Source organism: Pristis pectinata, chromosome 7, assembly GCF_009764475.1.
Source record: "Pristis pectinata isolate sPriPec2 chromosome 7, sPriPec2.1.pri, whole genome shotgun sequence".
Classification (NCBI taxonomy): Eukaryota; Metazoa; Chordata; class Chondrichthyes; order Rhinopristiformes; family Pristidae; genus Pristis; species Pristis pectinata.
Window position 1 is genome coordinate 57,835,545 of NC_067411.1, and position 19,552 is coordinate 57,855,096.

General features: G+C 40.2%; 1 protein-coding gene across 8 annotated transcripts; it reads right to left on the reverse strand.

Annotated features, from left to right (window-relative positions):
• Positions 1-1,044: 1,044 nt before the first annotated feature.
• On the reverse strand, positions 1,045-19,307 carry LOC127572814 (mitochondrial nicotinamide adenine dinucleotide transporter SLC25A51-like). Of its 8 annotated transcripts, none has more exons than XM_052020452.1 (4): positions 19,222-19,262; positions 14,516-14,574; positions 12,846-12,893; positions 1,045-5,832 (listed from the first exon to the last, which is right to left on the reverse strand). In XM_052020452.1, exon 4 carries the CDS (start codon positions 5,771-5,773, stop codon positions 4,880-4,882), a length of 894 nt encoding a protein of 297 aa, XP_051876412.1. In that variant the 5' UTR covers positions 5,774-5,832; positions 12,846-12,893; positions 14,516-14,574; positions 19,222-19,262; the 3' UTR covers positions 1,045-4,879. The 8 variants fall into 8 exon arrangements, with proteins under 8 accessions (XP_051876412.1, XP_051876415.1, XP_051876419.1 ...); XM_052020455.1 differs by lacking the exon at positions 14,516-14,574 and adding an exon at positions 17,540-17,587 and having other exon boundaries at positions 19,222-19,251; XM_052020459.1 differs by lacking the exon at positions 14,516-14,574 and adding an exon at positions 7,071-7,196 and having other exon boundaries at positions 19,222-19,250.
• Between the last annotated feature and the right edge of the window lie 245 nt (positions 19,308-19,552).

Consider the following 19,552-nt stretch of genomic DNA (forward strand, 5'->3'; position numbering starts at 1 on the left):
TTGGAAAAAAAATATTCACTGCCATGGCAGCCGCTTCTCTGGCATCTCTGAAACAGTTTTCATATTATTAAACCCCTCACCCCACCAACTCCTACTGTTGCCAGTGCCTGTACTATTTACTCACTCTGTCCCATCTAGTTCACTCCTGTTCCCATTACGCTTTCTCCATGATTAAGGATTAATGGTCTGAAGGAATCTCAATCTAAACCCTTTATATTTCTTTATCACCTCAAAAGTCACTACAAAAAGGTATCATATTACCCTCAATTATATTTTCTACACATTTACATAATATAGTCCAGATAAATTATACATTTTGCTTCTATATATACTTTTAAAATTCTAGTTCCTTTTAAGTTCTTTCAAGTCATACACAATTATTGACACCTTAATCCACACAACAGTCATTCATGTTACTCAACCAAAAAGTAAATACAAAAAGCTGGAAACTCTCTTCAGGTCAGACAGCATCAGTGGAAAGAGAAAAATCTGAAAGTTTGTTGGAGTTTCACAAATGTTAAATGGACGAGCCATATGGGCTGAAAACCAAATGATAGGCAGCACAGTGGCACAGCTAATAGAGCTGCTACTTCACAGTGCCAGCTTCAGTCCAGACCTCGAGTGTTTTCTGTGTGGAGTTTGCATGTTCTCCCGGTTTCCTCCAGGTGTTCCAGTTTCCTTCTAGATCCAAAAGATGTTGGTGTTAGAAAGTTAATTGGCCACTATAATTTGTTCCTGGAATGTAGATGAATGGTAGAATCTGTCAGGAGTTGATGGAAAAGCGAGGAGAATAAAATGGAATTTGGGTAGGATGGGTGCAAGTGAATGTTTGATGGCCAGTGCCTGTTTCCATGCTGTATGACTCTGTGACTCTATCTAGAAATCTGAAATAAAAACAGAAAGTACTGGAAACACACAGCTGGTCAAGCAGCATCTGTGGAAAGAGATACAGAATTAATGTTTCAGGTCAGTCATTCTTCAAAAGAACCTTCCCCCCCCACCCCCCCACAAAATCAGGATTAGTTCTTAGTGAGCAGAGTGCTATGTTCAGAAAAGTTATAGATTGGAGTAAATGCACAGGATGGGAAAATCAAGGTGGTTAATGTCTTGTAGCCAATTAGCATTGAATAGATCCAGGAAGGCTAAGAGGCCAGAGGGAGAGGTCCAGTGGATAAGGAATTCTGGAGTTGGGAGAAAGGGTCTACAGTCTGAGATAACTCCTGGCCAAAGAAATGGGCACAGAGGAGATGATGGAGGAAGAAGAGTTCAAAACCACATCCGGCTCAGAATTCATTAAGATGAGAACCAGGGGGACAACGATGAGGCCCTGCTGAAGACTGATCATTAAGGATCAGAGAGAAGATCGGAAGGGAAGGTGTAAACATAGCAGGGGGTGAAACTAGAGGGAGAAATAGGGTCAGAAGAGGTGAAAGGGTAGAAAATTCAGGACAGGTATTGGAATTCATTAGCTATATAAGTTTGTGTTTCATCAAAAAGGAAGGAAAATTGTCATCTGTTGCAGCACAATATGACAGAGAACAAAGTGGAACTGTGGACAACAGCAGCTTTGAGATGGAGCAAGTTGGTGTCATTAGAGTAAATACAGCACAGAAACAAGCCCTTTGGCCCAGCAAATCCATGCTAACCGTCAAGTACCAAAGTACAAGCATTTGCTCCTAAGCCTTGGCAGTTTACATGTTCATCTCGACACTACTTAAGTCCTGTTAGAGTACCTGCCTCCATCACCCACACAGGCAGTGTGTTCCAAAGTCCAATCATCCTCCGCTTGAAAATGTTCTTCCTCAAATCCACTCTAAACTTCGTATCCCTGACCCGAAACCAATACCCTCTACTTTTAGAGGCCTCTTTTATGGGAAAGTTTCCTACTAACTATCCTATCTATGCCCCCCATTATTTTGTATAACTGTCAAATCCCCCCTCAGCTCCTCTGTTCCAAGCAAAACAAACAAAACAATAACTGAATCTCTTCTCATAACTGAAAATGCTTTATCTCAGGCAACATCCTGGCAAATCTCATCTGCATCCTCTCCTGTTCAATCACATCCTTCCCATAGTGTGGCAGTAACAACTGCACACGGTACTCCAACTGTTGCCTAACTATTTTTTCTAAAGTTGAATCATAACGTCTTTATTCTTAAATTCTATGCCACAGCTAATGAAAGCAAATATCCCATGTCCCACCTTATCTACCCATGTTGCTTCAAGGATCCTTGGATTTGGACAATGAAGTCCCTCTGTTCCTCAATACTCCTTGGAGCCCTACCATTCATTGTGCATGTTCTACCCTATGCATTGCCTCATGCATATCAGGATTAAATTGTCGTTGCTCTGCTCATCTTTCAACTAATCACTATCATGCAGTCTATAACTACTCTCTTCGCTGTCAACTCCACCACCCATTTTCATGCCATCTGCAAACTTCCTATTCATACCTCCTACATTCATGTCCAAATTGTTAATGTACATAACAAGCAGTGATCACAGTACCAATCCCTGTGATACACCATTAGTCACGGGCTTCCAATCACATAAACAGCCCTCCACCATCAGCCCCTGCCTCCTATTACCAAGCCAGTTTGGATCCAGTTTGCCAAATTGCCCTGGACCCTGTGGGCTCTAACCTTTTGGACCAGCCTCCCATTTGGGACCCTCTCAAAGGCCTTACAGAAAGCAAATAGTCAACACACTCTCAGCAATACACAAATTTCATTCAAAATGGTCAGACAGGATCCCCCACAACAAACCTGTGCTGATTATCATTAATTAGTCCCTACCCGTCCAAGTGAAGATTAATTCTGACCCTTAAGACTTTTTTCCAGCATCTTCTCTACCACTGTTGCAAGACTTAGTTGCTTATACAAGACACATCTGACTTATCCCACCAGCCCTTCCTGAATAAAAGGTACATTTGCTGCCTCTCATTATTTGGCACCTCACCTGTGGTTAGTGAAGACTTTAGAAAATCTATCAGGGCCCCAGCAGCCTTCTTTTGTAGCAGCCTGGGATATAATTGATATAGCTCTGAGGATTTATCTACCTATAAGCCCACTACGACATCTAATATCACCTTCTGAATGATAACACATTCCAGAGTTTCACCATCCCCTTCCCCAAATTCTCCAATTACATAGTTCTTCACTTTCGTGAATGCAGATGTTGTTGCAGAGAAAGGTCAAGAGAATAATGTGCCAAGGCACAGCATAAAACATGATTCTCAGGATGCAATGAGAATAGTGCCCTGAGAAATACTGATAGTTTGAACATGCCTGTGATCCTGAGTAGGTCAGAATTGTGAAGGGTAGAAATTGAATTGATATCCATGTGGGATGAGTTGAAGCTGGAGACGTTTGCTAAGGAAAAAGAAACCACTATGGATGAGCAAAAGAGATGGAAGAAAATCCTGCTGGAGAGCGAAAGACAACTTCTTCTGGAAGAGAAGTGCTAGTTAATGCAACAGTACATGAAAACAAAAGAAGATGCTGGAAAATTGAAGTACAACAGAGAATTCTGGATATGCTCAGCAGATTAGACAGCATTTCTTCTGACAAAGGATCCCAACCTGAAATGCTAACTCCATTCCTGTAACTTCGTGGGCTGATGAACCATCTGCTTTTAGATCTCCAACAATGCTCAGAAAAACCATGAGCATCCGAAATGAATTTTCCTACTGGAGAAATTCTCCGTTGTACAGATCCCCATGGAGATCAGCAATTCCTAGGTTTTGGCGGTGAGGGGGACAGAAATTGGCAGTTACTTCATAATACATCCATGTTGAGCCTGCCTCAAGTATCTTCACAATGACCAAGTTTTACCAAAGTTCAGACATTTGTTTAGATTATCAATAACTTTGAAGCAATAGGAAAAAACACAACATTGAAATAACTATTCAGTACCCATATCCAGTTTAATATAATTTTCAACAAAAGGTGCAAAAGTTGATTACTCAACAAGATAAAAGGACAAATTAAGTCAATATGGGGTGGATTGCTGAAGCATTCTATGTTATCCTAGAATGCTTCAAAGAAATAAGTACTCACAGAACACTTAATATTGTATTTGAATGCAGTACCACTTAATCTAATAAAGAATGAAGTGTTAAGGACATTGGTCTGTCTGTATCAGCAAAGTGATAAACAGTCGTGCAACCACAGCATGGACACAGCAGTTGGTAACAAGGCATACAGACAGGGAACTTTTCCAATTATCACAAGGTAACTAAAAATTGATTTGACAATGTTACCCCAAACACTTCAATCGCATACTACATAAACCATGTTAAGGGCAAGTTAAAGCAATAGAACATGTAGTTTACCACAACAAATCAAGAGCAAAAAAAGATAACAATTGATATAATATCTCTTAAGTTTGGAAAAAAACATCTATTTAAAAAAATAACAGGTTCTTGCAGAACTGGACAAAAGTTTCAGATCATAATGCAAGCTTTAAATTTATATGGAAACTGACAGTAAAGCCTAGAATAAAGACAAAAAATAATTATTTCCAGGAGCTTAGAAGGAATATGAACCATCCTCTTTGAGGTAGGTTTGATGAAATAATAATTTGTATCCATCATCTGGTTCATGACCCATACTCTCCCTTTACTTCAATGGAAAATGAAAGCCAAGTAACTCCAAAATATTCTCAAATTTGGTCATAAGAAAAACCAGATCTCTTTTTACTTCAAGATAGACTCTTCCTGCCCCATGCATTAAATAAGCTGGGCAAAATGCATTTGATTGATGGAACTGAAGAGAAAGTCTGCACAATAGATGGTGCAGGAGATGACATCAAATACCAGAAACAAAATATGGAGCTCAAGCTATTGCTCCAGTTAGGGATGAAACTTTGGAAAATTCTCTCAGATCAATTTAAGCAAAATTTCATAGGTTGCATTGATTATGCCCCATGATAAAATTGACCGATGATAGTTGAGGTGCACTCCTCGCATTACACTGGACAGTTTGCCATCCCGTTCCCTCCAAATTTTCATGAAGACTTTTGTAAAAGATTGAAATTCTCCTCCAACTTGAGACTGCATACGTGCTTTCACCACATTAATTGGATAAAACATTATTCCAAGTACAGACCCCAAAAATCCTCCACAGATGAAGTCATTGAGCACATTAGCACTGTATGTAGTAGCTTCTGGTAGGGATTCTTTTACAGGCCCTCGCAAGGCAAAAAACAATGCATTACTAGGTCCATTGCGGAGGAGAATTGGCACAAGTCCTCTGTAATATTCCCCCAAACCATGGACTTTCAAAGCTTTAAAGGCATCAAAGGTATTTGTGAATCGGTTATGATGTCTGCGATCTTGCAGCAAAGCCTGCACTCTCTCAAATGGTGTCAGCACTGCCTCTGCAGTCCCTGCCAATACTGCAGAAACACTACGAGTCAGAAGTTCTGGGGCATTAGTTGTTCTCTTCAAGAGGCATGTTAAGTCCTCATACAAGCCAAACATCAATGCTACAGTTGTTGTCTTTTGGAGGAGTGGAGGCAGAATTCCCCGGTACAGAACGCGAAAGCCATCCTGCTTTAATTGACGAATAGCATCCAATGTTGTTAGTCCATATAGCTGCTGCCGAAACAACACTTTCTGTATGGGGAAAGTGGTAGCAATATTAGTGAAGGCTGCAAAATAGCCACAGATATAGTATTTAGTAGGTCCCACACAAGGAATCTGTTGCGTTAAATCCTGCTTAGTCCCAGGTAAGACAAGGTCCTTTGGTTGGTTTCGTGCTTCAGTATCCATGCGTTGCAGGTGCTTATCCTTCTGGGTCAATTATACTATTTTCAATTAGCGACATGGTCCTGCAGAGAGAAAAACTGTAAAGTTTAAACCTGCATCTATATCTTTGTATTGAAGGCATATTAAAAAAAATTCTGTCCAATCTTTAAAACTTCATTTACATTGTGCCTTCCACATTTTCAGAATAGACACTTTACAGACATCTTGTAGGTAGAATACAAGGATTGTGTCATCATTGTCTTAATTACATCATGGGATTGAGTCCCAGTACAGAGACTACAAATATAATCCAAGATGACACTTTAATGCAGCACAGGAATGTAATATTGTTGGTGGTGCTGACTTTTGTAGAAGACTTTAAAACATTACACTTGCTGCCCTCTCAGGTAAGCTTAAAAAATATTGGACAGTGTCAAAAGGAGGAAGATTACCCGGCATAAAAACAGAATGCTGAGAATACTCAACACGTCAGGCAGCATCTATGAAGAGAGAAAAGAACAACATCTTCCCAAAACTCATCCATGCCAATCAACCTGAAAAGACATTTTCTTCTCTCTCCACAGATGCTGCGTGACCCGCTAAGAGTTTCTAACATTCTGTTTTAGTTTCAGATTACCAGCATCTGCAGTTTTTTTTCAGTTGCCTATAAGTTATGTTAGGAAATAGAAGGCAAAGTAATTCTATTCAAAAACTAGGGGCTTTTAACATCAAATGTTAATTAACGAATCCAATACAGATTTAAGAGGAACTTCTCTACCCACAGATTGGTTGGAACTTGTGTTCACATGGAATGGCTTAGGCAAATAATATAAATACATTTAAGGGAAATATCTATATTATCATTAATATGTCCACAGAAGATAGGGGCCAGTCGTCAATGGGACTTATTCTGGCTGGAGGTCTATGAGTAGTCGTGTTCCAGAGGGATCTGTACTAGGACCTCTGCTGCCTGTGATATTTATATATATATATTATATAAATAACTTGGATGAAAACGTGGATGGATTAGTAAGTTTGCAGACGATAGAAAGATTGGTGGTATTGTGGATAGCGTAGAGGATTGCCAACAGATACAGTGGAATAGAGATCGGTTACAAATATGGGCGGAGAAATGACAGATGGAGTTTAATCTGGCCAAATGTGAGGTGCTGAACTTGGGAGATTCAAATGTAAAGGGAAAGTACACAGTTAATGGCAGGACCCTTAACATCATTGATGTACAGAAGGGTCTTGTGGTTCATGTCCATAACTCCCTAAAAGTGGCTGCACAAGTTAGTAGGATGGTGTATGATATGCTTACCTTTTTTGGTTGAGGCAGAGTTCAAGAGTCAGGAAGTTATGCTGAAGCTTTACAAAACTCTGATTAGGCCGCAGCTGGAGTATTGCATTCAATTCTGGTCACCCCATTATAGGAAGGATGTGGAAGCTTTGGAGAGGGTGAAGAAGAGGTTTACCAGAATGCCTCCTGGATTAGAGAGCATGTGCTATAAGGAGAGGTTGGACAAACCTGGGTTGTTTTCTCTGGAGCAGTGGAGGCTGAGGGGAGACTTGATAGAAGTTTATAAAACTAGACTATAGCGTAGATAGCCGGTATCTTTTTCCCCAGGGTCGAAATATCTAATACTAGAGGAAATGCATTTAAGGTGAGAGGCAGTAAGTTCAAAGGAGATGTGCAGGGAAAGTTTTCTAAACACAGACAGTTGTGGGTGTCTGGAATGCACTGCCAGGGGTGGTAGTGTAAACAAGTACGATAGATGCATTTAAGAGGCTCTTGAGAGGCGCATGAGTATGTAGAGAATGGAGGGATAGGGACCTTAGAAGGGATTCATTTAGTTAGGCATTTAATTACTGGTTTAATTACTTCAGCTAAGCTGGATACGTATACAAGCGAGAAAGGAAACTGCTGATAATATTACAATAGGGATAAAATGGAAGTTTGTGTGAAGCATAAAGAAAATTTTGAACAAGCTGAGCCTAACCGTGGATTGTAAGTTCTCTGTCACTCTATCATTTTGTTGCTTCCTGTGCTGCATGTGAATCTACATCCCAGGGTGGATTCAGGAGACCTTGTTGAAGAACATGCCAAAGCAAGGTTGGTTACTGTTAGAAATTCAACAATAGCCACTTGAATTCAAACTTGAAACCAACTGAACATCCAGATAATCTCCACCATGAGTATTAAAAGAATTGCAAATATTTGTACTGCATAATCTGAGATCCAAGAATTTTTTTTTTGTTTTACACACACCCAGAGTGTTTTCATAATCTGGAAAGCATTGCCTAAGAATGTGGTGGAGGCAGGTACCCTCACATTTAAAAAGCATCTGGAAGAGCACTTGAATCATCAAAACTTAGAAGGCTGCAGACTAAGTGCTGGGAAATACAATTGGTATGGTCACCACGGACATGGTAGGCTGAAGGATCCATTTGTGCACTGTATGACTCCATAATACTTTGAATCAGAGAGAAACATGAACATTCCTAAACTCTCATAATTCAACTGACACATAATTCCACTATTAACAAATTGAGAAACTATAACTATGAGCAATGCTTAAAATCTTCCACAAAATAATATAACAAGCAACTCCGTTAGCAGAATTAGAAATTGAAACTTTACAGAAGTTCTTAAAAAATTTTTCAAATTGAGTTGAACACATTTCTACTAGATGGGGTATCACAGGTATGCAGAATCTGCAAACAAATGAAAATGAGGTGCAGATCAGACCTGATGTAACAGCCGAATGTGTACTTTTGTTGAGACTGCGTTGACCATTTTCTTACATAAGTTTGAACCAAAAGCACCACTATTTGTTCAACCTTTGGCATGGAAACTAAAGGATTTGACAATCTAAAGACTCAAGTGATTTAGAATGTCTTAAAACCTGAAGTAGGGTTTAAGTGATACTTGAAAAATGGGTATGCACATTGGCTTAATGCAATGAAAAAAATAATTGATCAGTCAAACCATAAAAGCAATCAGCACACACCAAAAACCAGCAGATCAGAGCTGCTATAATCTGGACAGGAGCATAATAACATCAGCTTCAATCTATAATGGCTTTAAGTGTTTGAAAACATTCCAAGGTACTTCATGGACACAGCCAACGGATGCTGCACTAAGGCAACAGATGTTAGTAGGATTCATCACAACTTAGTTAAGTAGATGAGTTTTAAGTAAGTCTTTAAGTGATTTTTTGTCTTTAATTGGCTCAAGGACTCAAAAAGTCTTTGAGCTAATTATACCCTCATTGGTCCTAAATGAGGGTATAAGAATTGCAAAAGCAGAGAGCAGAATGAAAGGAATGGAAAGATAACAAAGTTATAGAAAAACTGGATATTTATAACAGCAATTTCAATAGATATGTGATCATCAATGGGCCATGGGTCTAAATTAAAAATTTGCACGAGTTATGAATGTAGATTGAACTGTTAGCCAAGTTTACGTTTCTCCTCAATATACTCATGGACTACATTAATACAGGTGAACATGAGGTAATTCCAATGTACTAGGAAATTTCCTTGATCAGCTGTTGAAAATCACTTGGAGAAAAGGGAACACTAGTCCTCCCTGTTTTGGGCATTTGCCAGATATCAAGCACTTCCATTTACTTGTGTGCAGTACTGACCCAAATAAAGGAGGTAATATGTAATCAACATCATTAGTAAACAGTACAGTACTAAAGGACTATATGCCAGCTAAAGATGTTCCTTCTCCCTTTTACAATATAAAAACACGTCCGGGAAACTAAAGGCCAATTAGCTTAACACTGGTGGTATGAAATGTAATGGAATCCTTACTCAACAGTATGCAAAGTATAAACAAAGAACAGCCAGACAGATTTCAAATGTAAATGAATTTCAAAGGGATGGTCACGTTTAACCCACCTTACTGAAATTTTTAAAATAATAAAAATATTAGACAATAATAATACAATATACTTCAATTTTCAAAAGAGTTTTGCAATGATAATAAGATGGTAAACTCATAACCAAGTCAAAACATGTGGAGTTGGGTGACAAGAGAATGGATTGCCACTGAATTCTTAGCAACCTGCTCTTAACACTACACTACCCTCCAACAAATAAAAGTCCACGACAAGATCCTGAAAAACACGGAGTACCTTCCATATCTTGGGAGTCACCTTGTGGCAAAGCCAGGTATTGATGAAGAAATCACTACTGCCTTCAATATGCCAGCACATGCTTTGGTTGATTGAGGAAAAAAGTATAAGATCAAGACCATCTGGCACAAAATTCATGGTTCACCAGGCAGCAGTAATCCCTGCCCTTCCACGTTTCTGAGATCTAGACTAACCATACCAGGCACCTCAAGGCACAAGATGCTACCAATGCTGTCTCCACAAAATCCTTGAAGTTCACCAGAACCTTAAGCAAACCAACGTTAACATCCTCTCCCAGGCCAACAACCCCAGGACTGAGGCCCAAGCTACTCTCAGTCAGCTACAATGTGTGTCATTTGCACACCCAACACCAGAGTCTGGAAAGAGACACTATTCTGAATATATTTGGAGATTTCTAGGACAGAAAAATATTTACTAATATGCTCCAAGCTTCCATGAAGAACTGTAATACCTCCATTGACTCCTGAGATCCTCTGGTCCATGACCACTCAAAGTAAACAAGGAACATTTGGGCTGGTATTGTGAACTGCAAGGCCATGCATCAAGAGCAAATAAAACCCTGCATATAGGGCAGAAGCAGCGCATGACCTCCTGCCCCATCCGTGGAAGAGTCTGTGGTTCCCACATTGGCCTCATTAGCCACCTTAAAACCCACAAAACCATAATCATCCTCAATCCTGAGAAACTGCCCTAGAAGGAAGTTTTCAAACTGTTGGAAGGTGGTAAGTGTCCAGCAAGGAGGGGTCCTAGGCTCATTACAGTTTGCCATTTATACAAACAATCTGGACCAGAAGGACAACTTTGAAATTTGTAGACACCAAACTTTATGAGGTAGGGATATAATTAAGGGAATAAAATAACAGGTTTGCAGAACTGGCAAGCAAGTAGAACATTGATTTCAATACAGTAAAGTGCTTATGTATTGTGGTCAAGAATAGATCTTATATACTCCTTGGGAAATAATATTCTAAAAGAGTAAAAGGATCTAGGCTTTCAGACACACACATCGATAAAATTACAATATAAAAGAACCAAGGAACATATTGTCAAACAAAAATTTGACACGTAGAGAGGCAGTGTGTTTTAGGGAAGGAATTTTGAAGCTTACAACCAAAGCAGCACAACTGCCAATGGCAGAGCAATTAAAATTAAAAACCAAGAGGCCAAAATTGTAGGGGCAAAGGGATTATTCTAGCACTCAATTCCAACAAATCTATTACCCCACAGAGCCAGACAGAAACACAGAAGTTTATACAGAGTAGCCCATTGGATCTTGTGATAAGTTAAAAAAGAATCTCACCTACTTCTTATAGCTATGCAGGCTGCCCTCAGAACACACTATGCAAAAGATGCATTTCACTGTGTGTTCTATGTACATGTGACTAATAAAGATATCATATCTTATCTTATTTAAGTGTTGACTTCATTTAAAAGATACCATGGTTGCTGCCTCAGCTACAACTCAAGTGAAAGTGTAATTTTAATGTCTCTTGAGAAGTAGCTAAATGATTGACTAACACTGATGATTGAGAGCTGGTTGCGACATTATCTTACAAGTTAACTATCCTTCGCGGAGCATTGGCAAGTGATCACAATCACACTAGATAATAATAATTCTCAAGTGCCTCAGTGCAGTGTCCAAGGGACTGTAGTTCAAGCCCAGATCATTTACCTCAGACGCAAGGACTCTAGTAGATACCTCACCTAACGATTTTCAAACTGGGTCCTGTGAGATAATCAATTCCTGTCCATTAATTATAAAAGCAGAAAATGCTGCAAACACTCAGCAGGTCAGAAAGCATCTCTGGAAAGAGAAACAGTTAACGTTTCAGATCTGATCTTTCATCAAAACTTTCTTTTTCCCTGATCTGATGACAGGTCCTGGACCTGAAACATTAACTGCTTTTTCTGTTTTTATTTCAGAGTTCCAGCATCTGCGGTTTTAGTAATCTTCATTTCCTGTCTACTAACGTGAGCCACATAGAACATCATAAGCAGAGCAGCTCAGAATTTGTACAATTTTTGATGTGATTACTGACTTTGAGGATGACATTTCTTCCGTTGTTTATGCTACAAATAGGGAATGTTTTTTGGAAAGCTTTTCTTTTCAGGAAGATACAACAGGGTCCCAAACAATGTAATTCTTTTGCAGAGAATTACTGCTTTATTTTATACATAATAAACCTGCATCTGGAATCAGCTGCTCCATGCAAAAAGAGGATAATAAGGAATGGTGCTCCAAGTCTGAGCTGAACACTGATGTGTCACAATCATCCACCAGGCTATCAAGACCAGCTGAGTGGATTACACTCATGGGCAGCAAGAATGTTTTGTGATTAAGTATACTGAATCTCACGGGGTACTGGAGACAATGTTACCCCACTGGTGCCTTATTTCAAGGAAGTTTCGACAAAAGTGTCACAGCCAAAATGCATACATTTGGGAGCTGGACTTCCTGTTTATAACATGAATTTAGCCCAGAATCATACAAAGCCAAAAACAGTTGTTGAAGTTTCTCAGTAGAGTCAATAAATTACTTTATTCCATAAATTTCTTTGTCTACTGATTTTTCATTCTGGAAGGTAGGAAAATATAGCACAGAATGCAAAAGTTTGCCATGGAGTTTTTGCAGTTAACCAAGCAAAAAGATTTTACCATTGAAGTACAAACACAGTTTCAAAAAATAAAGCAAGCTACATTCAAACTGCCATTCTTTCCTAAGAGAACAATAGATACTGCTGCACTTTCCTTATAAACTTACATATTTAACATTTCAGCTTTTGTACATTCTTTCCGCCAATATCTAATATGACCTGGAAAAACTAGAACTAAACAACAAAAGCTTTTGTAACCAAACTACTGAGTAAAACTTTATTTCTTGGTGATTTATTTTCATGACCAGAGATCTCAGTACAAGACAGGGAACTTACTTGAAGATGATTTGAATGGAATTTTTCAACTGGAAATTTGCAGATATTCTGGAAAGTAGAAATAGATAACACAATAGGTGTAAAAACTACAAAAGCATTATTCAATAGATTTTTATTGATAGTCATATTCTCAGTCATTATCTCTACTTATAATGAGGTAGTGTGACAGGTATGTGAGATGCTCCATGTAGAATATTAATCCCACTGAAAAATGAAAGGCCACCAACCATCTTGCAAAGTTAACAATTCTCTCTCCACATATGATGCCAGGCCTTTTTAGTATTTCCAGCACCTTTTCCATATATTCAGCGTAGTTCATGTTATGTTTGGAATATTTTTCAAAGCATTTTTTTTCATCTGTACTGGATTTAAAATGCAATGATCACAGCTTTAAAATTAGTTCCCACTGTAGCTAAAATGGCATAAGATGCACTAGTGGTTGCTCTTCACTAAATGTTATTCAGCAAAAATTAGTGTCAACAACAATATGCATTTAAGCTGCACATTTGATGTTACAAAATGCCCCCAGGGCATTTCAGAAAACAATTTTGTATAAAATTTCTAGATATTAGGCTATGGGGAACAAACATTTATAATCAAAGAAATAAGTTTTGAAAGGCATCTTGGAAGGGCATCTAAGAGTAGTGGGGCAGAGCTTTAGGGAGGGAAGTTCACAATTTAGGATCACAGCTACTGAAAGTATGGCTGCCAATAGAGATGTGCAAGAGACCATCATCAAAATATATTCCTTGGAGGATTGTGTATATGGAAGGGATTACAGGAAACAACACTGAGAACACAGGAAATCTGGAAACAACACTGAGAACTTTAAAACTGTGACACTGCCAACTAGAAGCTAATACAATGCAACGAGCACAAGAGTGATGGGTGAATGTAATATGCTGCTAGTTACAATGCAGGTAGGGTGTTAAACTCCTGCTTATGGACAGTGGAGTTAGGAGGCCAAACAAAAGAAAAAGGAATAGTTAAATATACAGTTAACAAAGGCAGGATAAGGCTCTTAGCATGAATGCCCTGAAGCAGAATTGGAGACAGACCATAGATAGAAATGGAAGTCCAGGCAACCATGTGTTAAAGCCATTCCGGTAACAGAAAATCATCCTTACAGAATTCACAAATCACTACCCAAAAATTTAAGATATGGAATAAAATTCACTCTTGCAGAATTTGTGTGGAAAAAAGGTAAACAAATAAATACAGAATTTATTTTTTTCAACTTGCATTTTTTGACACATGCACAGATGATGTGGCGTCATATTACAGAAAATCACGATATGAACAGTTTTCTAAGAACGCAACAGCCACCCCCCACCCCCCCTTCCCCAGAATGTGACGGTCACTCACAGAAGGTTTTGATGATTATGGGGATATTGCTTTGGAACCTCACCCAGTGGTGTCAATGACTGGAATTATTTACTGGAATTGACAGCAACAGCTTCAGCTTTCTCAGTATTTAGTTGTAGGAAATTTATGTTCATCGACTAGCGAATGTCAGACTCCTGAAACAAATTCTTCTGGGCAAGTGGGAAAAAAAATAAATTCTGTGTTTATTTACTTTTTACTCTATCCATGGTCGGTCTCCAATTCTGCCTCAGGACACTCATGCTGTAAGCCTCATCTGCTTTTGTTAACCCTATATTTAACTATACCTGATTCTTTTGTTTGGCCTAACTCCACTGTCCATAAGCAGGAGTTTTACACTCTGTACCTGCAATGAAGTCAAGAGAGATTATGAAGAGATTCATCATCATATGTTGGATTTTATTATTTAACGGTCAAAATATAGATGCGAAATAGGACGAAGTTAATGATATATTTGTTGGGGATTCTGCATGGGATGGTAGGAAAGCAGGAAATGTTTTAGGTGATCCTCTGCTAACAACTAGATAGAAACTATAGAATACATGTGACAACAATCCCACCAACCTCGTCTATCAAAGTCAAGCTGTGGAATGATGGCATAACCTTTCACATCAAAGGCTGCAAACTTGTTGAGAAGGATAAGGAGGAAATGTTTAGCATAGATACATAAGATGCCCTATTTGTTAATTTTCATTTCACAGAAATCTAAGGAAGTCCAAACATTGAAAAGTGTACATAGATTTAGGTGGCAATAAATTTTTAAAGGAAAGGAAGATAAGGGCTTAGTAGTTTGTGTGGACAGAGGAATTGGGTTGCGATATTTGAGAAGGCACACATCAGCATATCCAAGGGAAATTAATTTCCAGATTAAAAGTAACATTTTTTTCCAAACCAACAATTACCTGCCAGAACCTAACCATGGACGAGCATTTTTAGTAAGAGTATTCATCACCATGCAGGGAAAATGTCAAGATTTTCTCTGAGAATGTTGAAAACAAAGAGATTGAAAGGTGTTGCAGCATTATCACGACTCAGCAAATGATGCAAGAAATGGAAAAAAGGTAAATACACATTTTTTTTCTCTTAAACAATACAGTGACCAATGTGTGACCTGCAAATTCAACCAAAGGTGAGGCAAGAGGTGCCTGAGAAGTTTGGGAGATGGTACACTCCCATCTATGCTCCCAAAGAATGAACAAGATTTTCAATGCTATTATGAATCTTTTCCTTTTGAACAGTCATGAGCTAGGTATTCCCACAAGTAATGTTACACTTTTTCAAGGTTTTGAGGACATCCTTGAAACATTTCCTCTCTCCAACTGGTATCCTCTTCTGTAACAAAGCCCAGAAGAGTTTGTTTTAGGAATGTGATGTTTGGCACGTGGATTGACATGGCCCAGCACTGGAGCCAACTGAGTGTAACTGGGGTCTCAAAGTCAGGGATACTGGTCAGCAATTGGTTCACACACCAAACTAGTGGATTTGGAGGACCTTGCAAAATACTTAGTGGGATTTCTCCCTAGTATTAAGGTGCCTGCTGTAGGTAATTAATGACTCAGGTGTGCAGGAAACCAGTAAACTACAAGTTTTGAGATTCTGATCTCCAAACTTTCCTTTCCTTGGACAGCCAAATACTGTGCATAACGAAGATGGTGGTGAATTTTATCATCAATTTGTGGCTTCACTGACAGGTGGTTCTCAAGATATGGAAAGTGGTTTACATTTTCCAGGGTGTCAGCATGCATATTTATTGTTAAAGGGTAGTGTCATACAACCACAGCAGGGCAAGGGGATCTTTGTTTTGCAGATGTTTAGTAGAAGGTCTATTCTCTCACATGCATCAATGAATGAGCCCAATGACTTGGAGATCAGCCTCTGAACATACATACATGCAAGTACCATCTGCGTACTGTAGTTCAAGTTGGGGTTACCTTAGTACTGAAGTGAAGGTGATATGGCCTGAACAGTTCCCTATTCATAAATTAACTCCACTGCAGTGGAAAGTATGTTGGTAGCACTCCAGCAATAAAGATTGAGAGAAGTATTGGGGCTTTGAAGGAACCCTCTTGACCCCCATCATTACTGAGACTAGATTTATTGTAAACCCATTGATGAAGTTCATTGTTTTCAAGCCATCACATAGGATGGCTTGACTTGTCTCCTATGTGATGGCTGCTCTTGATTGATAGAGTCAAAGGCTTTTGTGAGGTCAGAGTGCAGATCCAGTTCATTACTTCCCGAGGTGGACAGAATCCATTTTACAATTCAGGGAGCAGTTCATGGGGAGAAAATGGTTAGGAATATGGTTGGGACACCCTTCTGTTGCTACTGCGGTTGGATTTGTCTCCATTCTTGCAGATGGGTTACGATTATTGCATCTCTGAGGCAATTCTCAGATGTGAGAAAGTAGAATGCAATGGGGGGGGGGGGATGAAATCTTAAAGGGGAGATTATTTTCTGACCATATATATTAAAAAAAAACTGGCCTGCATCCTAGAGGGAGAAAAACTGATCATCTTGAGACAACACACACAAAATGCAGGAGAAACTCAGCAGGTCGGGCAGCATCTATGGAGAGAAATAAACAGTCGACATTTTGGGTCGAGACTCTTCATCAGGACTGGAAAGGAAGAGGGCAGAAGCCGAAATAAAGAGGTCAGGGGAGGAGCACAGGCTGGCAGGTGATAGGCGAGTCCAGGTGATGGGGAAAAGTAGGAGATACAAGAAGCTGAGAGGTGATAGGTAGAAGAGGCAAAGGGCTAAGGAGGAGGAATCTGATAGAAGAGGGCAGTGGACCATGGAATAAAGGGAAGAAGGTGGGGAATAGATGGGCAGGTCATGATGATGGGGGAATAGACAGGCAGGTCATGCAGGCAGGGCACGAGGAAAGAGAAGGGTGGAGGGGGCCACAGGAATGAAGGAAGACAAAGGAGGGTGGGGTCAAAAATGAGAGAAAAAAAATGGGGGGGGGGGGGGGTTACCAGAAGTCAGAGAAATCGATGTTAAGGCCATCAGGTTGGAGGCTACCAAGGTGGAATATGAGGTGTTGTTCCTCCAACCTGCATCTGGCCTCAACATGGCAGTAGAGGAGGCCATGGATAGACATGTTGGTATGGGAGTGGGATGTGGGATTGAAGTGGATGGCCACCGGGAGATCCTGGCTTTTGAGGTGGACGGAGCAAAGGTGCTCGACGAAGTGGTCACCCAGTCTGCTTGGGAGACACCAATGCCAGGGTCAAAAATGACAATCCTCTGGCAAGCTGTGATTAGTAATGAGAGAGAAGGGAAAGCTAACTCCAGGAGCTCTCCACCTGTCAAAATGCTTGAAGCAGTGTCTTGCTGTGAAGGTCTCAAGGATCCTGCAAGAAAAAAGCACTTCTCAAACAGTGCCTCACAGACATCTAACAACCCCCAACCAATAAATTCAGGTGTCTGGATTGTCCTAGTCCATCCTAATTAGCAACTATGAAGAGCATCTCAGCCAGTAAACATCAGGACTGATTTGATACAAAATCAGGAGGTAATTAACCACAAATATAAAGCATTCTTCAACTGGAAATTCCATCAGGGCTCAAAAGGAAAAGGAACAGCTTTATAGGCACCCAAAGACCAAGGTTTGATAGAAGATCCACGACCTAAAATAATGATGTGTGGAAAGGAGATCTAACAACTCTCTGATAATCACAATGTGCACATTCTTCAACACCGAAAAGGCAATCTACAGCCAAAACACCCAGCACCCCACTGATCACTGACAGACAAGTTGAAAAGGCCATATGCTAACTGAAAAACCAGGCCTCTGGAGCAGACTGTATCCCTGTTGAGCACTACATTTACAAATACAGATTCACAGAATACCACTCCTATATTCTTGGGACCTGTATGAGAGTATTAGAATAATCCTAAATCCCACCAGTCATTCTCTCCTTTATCAAGAAGCTATACCAATTTTGTTCTCTTTTCCAATACACCTATATTAATTCCAACCATCTCAATACTCCAACATCTATCATTCTCTAAAACTGTTTTTGTAATGTCTTTCAAAACCTCAGGGTGTCTTATACATTTTAGAACCAAGTCAAAAGCCATGACCTTTTGACTTCAACAGCACCTTCCTAGAACAAAAGTTACAGACAAGACAAAACCACCACCTCCAAGTTTCCCTCCAAGCCACACACTATCCAGACTTGTAAATGTATCAGTACTGTCATCATCACTGGATCTAAATTCTGAAACTCCAAGAACACTGTAACTTTACTAAAAAGGAATTCAGCAGTTCGCCAACAATAAAAGGCGAGTAATAAATGCTACAGATGAACAAAAACGTCACCGTGTAATCGAAAAACTGAGCTGCCTATCTGCATTTAGTAAGTGCACTCAAATAAATGGATTATTTGAGGGATATTGGCCTGAACATTAAGGAGAGTTCATCTGTTATTAAAAATGGTGCGATGGTCTGACAGCTGTGTTTAAGCAACCCCGAGAGCACGGCATTCCCTCTGTACATCATTGGTCAGCCTAGATAACTTGTTTAGATCTCTGGAGTGGCATTTGTACACTCTTTTCTAATTCAGAGGCGAAAGAACCACAGTGAAACAGTCAGCAGCGTCCGCGTAAACCTGCACAACTACGCCCTCACAAACCCGAACCCCTCTCTCCCCAGTGAGCCCCCACCTGCCCTACCTAAATCCTTCCTCGCTTGCCTTGCTCCCTACTCTGCAACGGCCGGGCGGGGGGCCGAAATCTCCGGGGAAAGGCTGTGATTATGCCTGGCGTGCACCGCACTTGCTACGAGGCGGCCCAGAGCGGAATGTCCTCACTCACCAGGCCCGGCAGGCAGCCAGGCCTTGCCCTTGGGCATTCATCCGACTATCGGACACCCACTACTCGAACCACCCCTCCTCACTTTAAGTCTGACAAAAGCATTGTTAACAAAGCCACACCTCTCCGCAACTGTCGTGCTATTGAGCCCGGGCCAAATGCCACTCTTTACCTCCCTCTCCTTGACTCCCGCTGCGCGCTGCAACATCTCCCGCACTCAGCCCCGCCCCTGAGACGTGAACGCGTGACGCCAACACGTAGTGACATGTTTTGCTCCGCCTCTGCTGTAGTACGTGCGATGACATCAGACGTGCAGCCGCAAATGTCACGTGGGCGCTGTTGCCGTGCAACCGGAAACCTGTGAGGTGATGTAGTCCTGACAGCATTATAACTGTACTCCTCAGCGTTATTATTTATTGCACTTGGTATTTATGTTTACAGGATTTAGGAGCAAAATAAAACCTTGCAGATGTTGGGAATTCTTAGCAGCAGGCAATGTGGGA

What these genes read in the sequence shown, in the direction of transcription:
- LOC127572814 (XM_052020451.1), bottom strand. Translation starts at nt 5,773, where the DNA reads ATGGATACTGAAGCACGAAACCAACCAAAGGACCTTGTCTTACCTGGG.